The following is a 10990-nucleotide window of genomic DNA, read 5'->3' on the forward strand; positions in this document are numbered from 1 at the left end:
ATTCACACCGTATAAATATATAAAGGGAGCATCCGGCACAACACTTAAATATCCCACCAATAGGGGGCGACTCTTATATACAGCAATATAGAAAACAATCTTACAAAAGTGGTCCACAACTCCTCCTCTTAGTGACCCCTCAGTGACCCCTCAGTGACCTCTCAGTGACCCCTCAGCGACCTCTCAGTGACCCCTGAGTGACCGGGGCGAGGAGACCCCTTTGCCATCGCCTGAATGTTGGAAGGTCCAGAAAACAGTCAGATCTGTGGCGCCCCCTGGAAATGTCCTGTTCAGACTCCTGTCCAGAGAAATAAATATTGTGACCAGTGGGGGGGCGCCAACACTCTCCTTATAAGACTTGGTAAATGGAGCTGCTGCTGTCCTGGGGGTTCTGTGTGCAGCCGCTGGGAGAAGGAACAGCGCTACTCCTGTCACTCAGTGTCTCCTCCTGCAGGGGTGAACAGGGACTGCCTTCACCTTCCACAGATGGCAGCAGGGCACAGCCGGGGTTCTCTGTGGAAATTCTCTCCACAATGCTGGACAGGCAGTCTAGACTGGAGATGACGGAATTCTTTCCGGGTCTTGTGTCTGAAAGGAAGACATAATATCAGTGAAGGATGGAAGAGGAAGTGAAGAATCAGCAGAGAGAGAATATTTGCCCAACCCCCTTAGAAGATACCCATAGACTGTATGGTGGTCGCATGCCGGCCAGCCAACCACTCCAACCAATCGGACATATCGAGACACCAAGCACTTTAGTGCGATCCTCTGGCAGAACAATGCCATCAGAGCTCCCCCACCGCTCCCCTCCCCCCACTCTCTAAATTACTGAGACAAAGATATTTGTTCAGGATCAGAGGCGAAAGAAAGAAATCGCTCCCGGGGTTGGGGTTATGGTTGGAGTTGGGGTTAAAGTTGAGGTCGGGGTTGGGTTTGTGGGTTAGGGTTGTGGTTAGAGTTAGGGGTTAGAGTTAGGATTAAGGTTGGGCTTAGGGTTAGCCCCAGAGTCAAGGTTAGTATTGGATGACATTATTATTATCTCCCGATGGATAAAATCTACACAGATTGTTCCTTCACTGCACCACAGAAGAAATCACTCCCGGGTTAGAGTTATGCTTGGGGTTGGGGGTTAGGTTTGAGGTTAGGTTTGTGGTTAGGGTTGGGAGTTAGGGTTGGTATAAGGGTTGGGGGCTAGATTCTAGGTTAGAGTTGGGGTTAGGGTCAGAATTAGAGTTGGGGTTATGGTTGGGTTTGGGGTTAGGGTCAGAATTAGAGTTGGGGTTATGGTTGGGTTTGGGGTTAGGGTCAGAATTAGAGTTGGGGTTATGGTTGGGTTAGGATTGAGATTGGGGTTAGGTTTGTGGTTAGAGTTGGGATTAGGATTGAGGTTGTATTAGATGACATTATTATTATTATCTCCCGATGAATATAATCTACACAGATTGTTCCTTCACTGCACAACAGAAGAAATCACTCCTGGGTTAGTTAGGGTTGGGGTTGGAATTATGTTTGGGGTTGGGGGTTAGGGTCTGGGTTAGGTTTGAGGTTAGGTTTGTGCTTGGAGTTAGGGTTAGAGTTGGGACTTAAGGTCTGGGTTAGAGTTGAGGTTAGGTTTATGGTTAGGGTTGGGATTAGAGTTGGGTTTGGAGTTGAGGTTGGGGTTGAGGTTGGAGTTAGGTTTAGAGTTGGAGTTAGGGTTAGAATAGGGGTTGGGGGCTCGGTTCTAGGATAGAGTTGGGATTAGGGTTTAGTTTGGGGTTAGGTTTGTGGTTAGGGTCAGGATTAGAGTTGGGGTTATGGTTGGGTGAGAGCTGGGGTTAGGATTGAGGTTGGGGTTAGGTTTGTGGTTAGATTTGGAGTTAGGGTTAGGTTCTGGGTTAGAGTTGAGTTTAGGGTTAGCATTGAGGTTAGGTTTGTGGTTAGAGTTGGGGTTAGGATTGAGGTTGGGTTTAGGGTTAGCCCTAGAGTCAAGATTAGTATTAGATGACATTATTGTTATCTCTACACACTATAGTTAATCTACACACATTGTTCCTTCGCTGCACAACAGAAGAAATCACTCCCAGGGTTAGAGTTAGGGTTGGAGTCGGGGTTAGGGTTGGAGCTGGGGGTTAGGGTCTGGGTTTGAGTTGGGGGGGGTTAGGGTCGAGGTTGGGGTTAGGGTTGGAGTCGGGGTTAGGGTTGGAGCTGGGGGTTAGGGTCTGGGTTTGAGTTGGGGGGGTTAGGGTCGAGGTTGGGGTTAGGGTTGGAGTCGGGGTTAGGGTCTGGGTTTGAGTTGGGGGGGGGTTAGGGTCGAGGTTGGGGTTAGGTTTGGAGTCAGGGTTAGGGTTGGAGCTGGGGGTTAGGGTCTGGGTTTGAGTTGGGGGGGTTAGGGTCGAGGTTGGGGTTAGGGTTGGAGTCGGGTTAGGGTTGGAGCTGGGGGTTAGGGTCTGGGTTTGAGTTGGGGGGGTTAGGGTCGAGGTTGGGGTTAGGGTTGGAGTCGGGGTTAGGGTTGGAGCTGGGGGTTAGGGTCTGGGTTTGAGTTGGGGGGGTTAGGGTCGAGGTTGGAGTTAAGGTTGGAGTCGGGTTAGGGTTGGAGCTGGGGGTTAGGGTCTGGGTTTGAGTTGGGGGGGTTAGGGTCGAGGTTGGAGTTAGGGTTGGAGTCGGGTTAGGGTTGGAGCTGGGGGTTAGGGTCTGGGTTTGAATTGGGGGGGGTTAGGGTCGAGGTTTGGGTTAGGGTTGGAGTTAGGGGTTAAGGTCCGGGTTTAGAGTTGAGGATAATTTGTGGTTAGGGTTGGGATTAGAGTTGGGGTTAGGGACAGCTTTAGGGGTTGAGGTTAGAGTTGGAGTTGGGTTTGGAGGTTAGGTTTTAGGTTAAAACAACAAAAACATAAGCGCTCTATTGGCTGGGAAGAGGAGGGAATATACAGGGGTAAGTTCTGGTTGAAATGTCCATAAAGTTCAAGCATGGGCTGATTGCTGGACAATGGAGAAATACTGGCTGTAGAAGGCTGCAGGCTCTGATGAGCGCTAGAAGGAACTCTGTGGAAATGTACAACAAGAGAGAAAAGAGAGCAGCGCCATCTAAGTGCAGTATAAAAGATGCGTTTAATAACAACAGACAAATGCAAACTCACAAGATGGGCATGATAAATCGGCATTAAAGGGTTCATCCACTCCAGTGGGAGGACAAGCAGCGGGGATCCGGGGAATCTTCGCTGGTTCCCAGCACTTCCGGGTACGCGATGTCCCTCAGAGAAAAGCCAGTTAACTTCACTTCCGGGTAGAAGGTGGAGTGGGAGGTGCAACTCCCACTCCAGCCGGTTTATCATGCCCATCTTGAGAGTTTGCATTTGTCCGTTGTTATTAAACGCATCATTTATACTGCACTTATATGGCGCTGCTCTTGTTTCTCTCTAGGTTCTAGGTTAGAGTTAGGGTTAAGGTTGATTTTAGAGTTAGAGTTAGGGTTAAGGTTGAGTTTAGAGTTAGAGTTAGGGTTAAGGTTGAGTTTAGGGTTAGGTTTGTGGTTGGGGTTAGGGTTGAGGTTGGGCTTAGGGTTAACCCTAGAGTCAAGATTAGTATTGGATGACATTATTATTATCTCCTGATGGATAAATTCTACACACACTGTTCTTCATTCTCAGGGTTAGAGTTAGGGTTGGGGATTAGGGTCTGGGTTAGGATTGGGGGTTAGGGTCTGGGTTAGAGTTGGGGTTAGGTTTGTGATTAGGGTTGGGATTACAGTTGGGTTTGAGGTTCGAGTTAGGGTCGGGTTTGGGGGTTGAGGTTAGAGTTGCGGTTGGTGTTAGAGTGGGAGTTGGGGGTTAGGTTCTGAGTTTGAGGTTAGAGTTGGGGTTAGGTTTGTGGTTTGAGGTTTGGGCTTTGAGTTGGGGTGATAAGTATTAGATTACATTATTATTATCTTCCGATGGAAATAACTACACAGATTGTTCCTTCACTGGACAACAGAAGAAATCACTCCCAGGGTTAGAGTTAGGGTTGTGGTTAGAGTTGGAGTTGAGGTTGGGGTTAGAGTTGGAGTTGAGGTTGGGGTTAGAGTTGGAGTTGAGGTTGGGGTTAGAGTAGGGGTTAGAGATGGAGGTTAGGGCTGAGTTTGTGCTTAGAGTTGGGCTTAGGGTTAACCCTAGAGTCAAGATTAGTATTAGATGACATTATCATTATCTCCCGATGAATATAATCTACACACAATGTTCCTTCACTGCACAACAGGAGAAATCACTCCTGAGGTTAGGGTTGGAGTCAGGGTTAGGGTTAGGCTTAGGGTTGTAGTTCAGGATAGGGTTAGGGTTGGCCTTAGGGTTAGAGTTGGAGTTAGGGTTGAGTTCTGGGTTAGAGTTGAGTTTGGGGTTAGAGATGGGGTTAGGTTTGTGGTTAGAGTTGGGGTTAGGATTGAGGTTGGGCTCGGTTAACCCTAGAGTCAAGATTAGTATTAGATGACATTATTATTATCTCCCGATGAATATAATCTACACACAATGTTCCTTCACTGCACAACAGGAGAAATCACTCCTGGGGTTAGAGTCAGGGTTGGAGTTAGGGTTGGGCTTAGGGTTTGGAATTGAGGATAGGGTTAAAGTTGGGCTTAGGGTTGAGGTTGGGTTTAGGGTTTGAGTTTAGAATAAGGTTAGGGTTGGAGTTGAGGACAGGGATAGGGTTGGAGTTGAGGACAGGGTTAGGGCTGGAGTTGAGGACAGGGTTAGGGTTGGAGTTGATGACAGGGATAGGGTTGGAGTTGAGGATAGGGTTAGGGTTGGAGTTGAGGACAGGGTTATGGTCGGGTTTAGGGTTGGAGTTGAGGATAGGGTTAGGGTCGCGATTAGGTTGGGAGTTGAGGATAAGGTTAGGGTTGGAGTTGAGGATAGGGTTAGGGTTGGAGTTGAGGACAGGGTTATGGTCGGGTTTAGGGTTGGAGTTGAGGATAGGGTTAGGGTCACGTTTAGGTTGGGAGTTGAGGATAGGGTTAGGGTTGGAGTTGAGGATAGGGTTGGAGTTGAGGATAGGGTTAGGGTTGGAGTTGAGGATAGGGTTGGAGTTGAGGATAGGGTTAGGGTTGGAGTTGAGGACAGGGTTATGGTCGGGGTTAGGGTTGGAGTTGAGGATAGGGTTAGGGTCACGTTTAGGTTGGGAGTTGAGGATAGGGTTAGGGTTGGAGTTGAGGATAGGGTTGGAGTTGAGGATAGGGTTAGGGTTGGAGTTGAGGACAGGGTTATGGTCGGGTTTAGGGTTGGAGTTGAGGATAGGGTTGGAGTTGAGGATAGGGTTAGGGTTGGAGTTGAGGATAGGGTTAGGGTTGGAGTTGAGGATAGGGTTAGGGTTGGAGTTGAGGATAGGGTTATGGTCGGGTTTAGGGTTGGAGTTGAGGATAGGGTTGGAGTTGAGGATAGGGTTAGGGTTGGAGTTGAGGATAGGGTTAGGGTTAGAGTTGAGGACAGGGTTATGGTCGGGTTTAGGGTTGGAGTTGAGGATAGGGTTAGGGTTAGAGTTGAGGACAGGGTTATGGTCGGGTTTAGGGTTGGAGTTGAGGATAGGGTTAGGGTTGGAGTTGAGGATAGGGTTAGGGTTGGAGTTGAGGATAGGGTTAGGGTTGGAGTTGAGGATAGGGTTATGGTCGGGTTTAGGGTTGGAGTTGAGGATAGGGTTGGAGTTGAGGATAGGGTTAGGGTTGGAGTTGAGGATAGGGTTAGGGTTAGAGTTGAGGACAGGGTTATGGTCGGGTTTAGGGTTGGAGTTGAGGATAGGGTTAGGGTTAGAGTTGAGGACAGGGTTATGGTCGGGTTTAGGGTTGGAGTTGAGGATAGGGTTAGGGTTGGAGTTAAGGATAGGGTTAGGGTTGGAGTTGAGGACAGGGTTATGGTAAGGTTTAGGGTTGGAGTTGAGGATAGGGTTAGAGTTGGGCTTAAGGTTGGAGTTGAGGATAGGGTTAGGGTTGGAGTTGAGGATAGGGTTAGGGTTGGAGTTGAGGATAGGGTTAGGGTTGGAGTTGAGGATAGGGTTAGGGTTGGAGTTGAGGATAGGGTTAGGGTTAAAGTTGAGGACAGGGTTAGGGTTGGAGTTGAGGACAGGGTTATTGTCGGGTTTAGGGTTAAAGTTGAGGATAGGGTTAGGGTTGGAGTTGAGGATAGGGTTGGAGTTGTGGATAGGGTTAGGGTTGGAGTTGTGGATAGGGTTAGGATTGGAGTTGAGGATAGGGTTAGGGTTGGAGTTGAGGATAGGGTTAGGGTTGGAGTTGAGGACAGGGTTATGGTCGGGTTTAAGGTTGGAGTTGAGGATAGGGTTAGGGTTGGAGTTGAGGATAGGGTTATGGTCGGGTTTAGGGTTGGAGTTGAGGATAGGGTTAGAGTTGGGCTTAGGGTTGGAGTTGAGGACAGGGTTAGGGTTGGAGTTGAGGACAGGGTTAGGGTTGGAGTTGAGGATAGGGTTAGGGTTGGAGTTGAGGATAGGGTTAGGGTTGGAGTTGAGGATAGGGTTGGAGTTGAGGACAGGGTTATGGTCGGGTTTAGGGTTAAAGTTGAGGATAGGGTTAGGGTTGGAGTTGAGGATAGGGTTGGAGTTGTGGACAGGGTTATGGTCGGGTTTAGGGTTAAAGTTGAGGATAGGGTTAGGATTGGAGTTGAGGATAGGGTTAGGGTTGGAGTTGAGGATAGGGTTAGGGTTGGAGTTGAGGATAGGGTTGGAGTTGAGGACAGGGTTATGGTCGGGTTTAGGGTTAAAGTTGAGGATAGGGTTAGGATTGGAGTTGAGGATAGGGTTAGGGTTGGAGTTGAGGATAGGGTTAGGGTTGGAGTTGAGGACAGGGTTAGGGTTGGAGTTGAGGATAGGGTTATGGTCGGGTTTAGGGTTGGAGTTGAGGATAGGGTTAGAGTTGGGCTTAGGGTTGGAGTTGAGGATAGGGTTGGAGTTGAGGATAGGGTTAGGGTTGGAGTTGAGGATAGGGTTAGGGTTGGAGTTGAGGATAGGGTTAGGGTTGGAGTTGAGGACAGGGTTATGGTCGGGTTTAGGGTTAAAGTTGACGATAGGGTTACGGTTGGAGTTGAGGATAGGGTTAGGGTTGGAGTTGAGGATAGGGTTATGGTCGGGTTTAGGGTTGGAGTTGAGGATAGGGTTAGAGTTGGGCTTAGGGTTGGAGTTGAGGATAGGGTTAGGGTTGGAGTTGAGGATAGGGTTAGGGTTGGAGTTGAGGATAGGGTTAGGGTTGGAGTTGAGGACAGGGTTATGGTCGGGTTTAGGGTTAAAGTTGAGGATAGGGTTAGGATTGGAGTTGAGGATAGGGTTAGGGTTGGAGTTGAGGATAGGGTTAGGGTTGGAGTTGAGGACAGGGTTAGGGTTGGAGTTGAGGATAGGGTTATGGTCGGGTTTAGGGTTGGAGTTGAGGATAGGGTTAGAGTTGGGCTTAGGGTTGGAGTTGAGGATAGGGTTGGAGTTGAGGATAGGGTTAGGGTTGGAGTTGAGGATAGGGTTAGGGTTGGAGTTGAGGATAGGGTTAGGGTTGGAGTTGAGGACAGGGTTATGGTCGGGTTTAGGGTTAAAGTTGAGGATAGGGTTAGGGTTGGAGTTGAGGATAGGGTTAGGGTTGGAGTTGAGGATAGGGTTATGGTCGGGTTTAGGGTTGGAGTTGAGGATAGGGTTAGAGTTGGGCTTAGGGTTGGAGTTGAGGATAGGGTTAGGGTTGGAGTTGAGGATAGGGTTAGGGTTGGAGTTGAGGATAGGGTTAGGGTTGGAGTTGAGGACAGGGTTATGGTCGGGTTTAGGGTTAAAGTTGAGGATAGGGTTAGGGTTGGAGTTGAGGACAGGGTTATGGTCGGGTTTAGGGTTAAAGTTGAGGATAGGGTTAGGGTTGGAGTTGAGGACAGGGTTATGGTCGGGTTTAGGGTTAAAGTTGAGGATAGGGTTAGGGTTGGAGTTGAGGATAGGGTTGGAGTTGTGGATAGGGTTAGGATTGGAGTTGAGGATAGGGTTAGGGTTGGAGTTGAGGATAGGGTTAGGGTTAAAGTTGAGGACAGGGTTATGGTCGGGTTTAGGGTTGGAGTTGAGGATAGGGTTAGAGTTGGGCTTAGGGTTGGAGTTGAGGATAGGGTTAGGGTTGGAGTTGAGGATAGGGTTAGGGTTGGAGTTGAGCATAGGGTTAGGGTTGGAGTTGAGGATAGGGTTAGGGTTAGAGTTGAGGACAGGGTTATGGTCGGGTTTAGGGTTGGAGTTGAGGATAGGGGTTAGAGTTGGGCTTAGGGTTGGAGTTGAGGATAGGGTTAGGGTTGGAGTTGAGGATAGGGTTAGGGTTGGAGTTGAGGACAGGGTTATGGTCGGGTTTAGGGTTAAAGTTGAGGATAGGGTTAGGGTTGGAGTTGAGGCTAGGCTTAGGGTAAACCATAGAGTGAAGATTATTATTAGATTACATATTATCCTCCCAATTGAATTACGGTAATTTTGTACACATATTGTTCCTCAACTGCACAACATGAACATTGCTCCCCCCAATCACCTCCTCCTTCCCCATCCGATCACCAGATACATAATATACCATCAAACCACATAGGTTCTATATTCTAGAAGGCGGGACTTACCACTGGTGCTGTCAGAGTAGTAGTTACTGTCGTAGCTGTTCCTTCTCCGGCTGGTACATGGGGGAGGTGCACTGTAGTCTATCTGTGAAGAAGGAGCGCAATGGTCAGCCTACAGCCCCCTAAATTATAGTTCAGATTCTGCCTTCTGCCCCTCTACCCCGGTGTTGGTTGTCCCTGACTATCCATGGAATTCAGACATTCCCTCTGCCATCGTCATCACTTATTCTGACCCCCCCCCCCCGGTTATATCAGAGACATGACCCGGAATCACCGACACCGACTGACAACCTCAACATCTTCCGAAGATTCCATCTTTATGTCCAAACCTATTCCCTAGGTCACCAGTCAACCCATCTACCATACCTCCTTCCTCCTTACCATACCTCCTTCCCCCTCACCATGCCTCCTTCCCCCTCACCATGCCTCCTTTCATCTCTTTCCTCCTCACTATACCTCCTTCCATCTCCTTCTCTTTCATACCTCCTTACCATACCTTCATCCATATCCTCCCTCCTCACTATACCTCCTTCCATCTAGTTCTTCTCTTTCATACTCCTCCCGCCTCACCACACCTCCTTCATCCTCACCATACCTCCTTCCCCTTCACCATACCGCCTTTCATTTCCTTCCCCATCACCATACCTCCATCCATCTCCTCCCCTCTCACCATACCTCCTTCCTCCTCACCATACCTCAAGCCATCTCCTTCCATCTCACCATACCTCCTTCCATCTCCTTCCCCCTCACTATACCTCCTTCCCCCTCACTATACCTCCTTCCATCTCCTTCACCCTCACTATACCTCCTTCCATCTCCTTCTCCTCTTTCATACCTCCTCCCTCCTCATCATACCTTCGTCTATCTCCTTCATCCTGACCATACCTCCTTCATCCTCACTATACCTCCTTCCTCCTCACCATACCTCCTTCATCCTCACCGTACCTCCTTCCCCCTCACCATACCTCCTCCCATCTCCTTCCTCCTCACCATACTTCCTCCCATCTCCTTCCTCCTCACCATACCTCCTTCCTCCTCACCATACCTCCTTCCATCTCCTTCTTCCTCATCAAGCAAAAAAGAGAGAAATGGCCCAGATGGGACTTTAATTGAAGTGGATGGATGGATGGATGGATGGATGGATGGAGGAGTCGCTGAGGTATAAAAGTAGATTTTAATGAGTAATAAACATGTCAGAAATGACCAACAGATGGAGTACAGAATATGGCGTGGGAAGATTTCCACAATTGTGACCCAAGTGGGGAATCCATACTTCCATGGAGCCGTATTCCACTGGTGAAAGTGACATTGCCATATGGTGGGGGCGGTAATTGTCTGCCCCGGGAGCTGAAGGAACTGAGCCCAGAGATACGGGGAGCCGGGGGAGGTGAATGATGTCTGAGCACTGAATAGGAAGATGGAGATACTTTGTATCGGAGTATAAGAAGTACAATGTATCACTTAGGAGTCAGAAAGGAGATTGTTGGAGATCCATACTCGCTGATTTATTCCCAACATTACAAGTCTGTTATTCCTCTGACAGATTTACCTCTACATCCTCCTGATGGGCTACAGACCCACGAAACGCGTCGAGTTTTCTACCATGTTCTACATTATATGTAAGACAATTTTCACTCCATGATATGATTTTTATATCAATATTGCTGTTGATATCTCGCCATATTCTGTACTCCATCTGTTAAAGGTCAATGCGTGTTTATTACTCATTAAAATCTACTTTTATACCTCAGTGACTCATCCATCCATCCATCCATCCATCCACTTCAATAAACTCCCATCTGGGCCATTTCTCTCCTTCCTGCTTGATTTAGGGATGGAAGTGGATGAGACAATCAGACCATTTCCCAGCTTTTACTTCCTCCTCATCATACCTCCTTCCTCCTCATCATACCTCCTTCCATCTCCTTCCCCCTCATACCTCCTTCCATATCCTCCTCCCCCATACCTCCTTCCTCCTCGTCATACCCGCTTCCATCTCCTCCCCCCCCCACTATACCTCCATCCATCTCCTCCCCCCCCATACCTCCTTCCTCCTCATACCTCCTTCCATCTCCTTCCCCCACCATACCTCCTTCCATCTCCTTCCCCCCCTCCATACCTCCTGCCTGCTCACCATACCTCCTTCCATCTCCTTCCATCTCCTCCCCCCCCCATACCTCCTGCCTGCTCACCATACCTCCTTCCATCTCCTTCCCCCCCCACCATTCCTCCTTCCATCTCCCCCCCCCCCCTCCATACCTCCTGCCTGCTCACCATACCTCCTTCCATCTCCTTCCATCTCCTCCCCCCCATCATACCTCCTTCCATCTCCTTCCCCCCCCCCCACCATACCTCCTGCCTGCTCACCATACCTCCTTCCATCTCCTTCCCCCCCCCCCCCCCCACCATACCTCCTTCCATCTCCTTCCCCC

The 10990-nt window shown here is 49.1% G+C and overlaps 1 protein-coding gene across 1 annotated transcript in view; it reads right to left on the minus strand.

Moving 5' to 3' along the window:
* Positions 1–289: 289 nt before the first annotated feature.
* Positions 290–10990, minus strand: part of LOC309565552 (myoblast determination protein 1 homolog A-like) — a gene marked incomplete at its 5' end in the record, with an annotated part of 11698 nt that continues 997 nt past the window's right edge. The window contains 3 exons of the mRNA XM_082270509.1: positions 290–588; positions 8562–8643; positions 10108–10254. Of these exons, the coding sequence (XP_082126635.1) occupies positions 350–588; positions 8562–8643; positions 10108–10254 (468 nt within the window). The 3' untranslated portion in view covers positions 290–349. The remainder of the gene's footprint in view (positions 589–8561; positions 8644–10107; positions 10255–10990) is intronic.

Source organism: Pelophylax lessonae (assembly GCF_965119305.1).
Source record: "Pelophylax lessonae genome assembly, chromosome: 10".
NCBI lineage: Eukaryota > Metazoa > Chordata > Amphibia > Anura > Ranidae > Pelophylax > Pelophylax lessonae.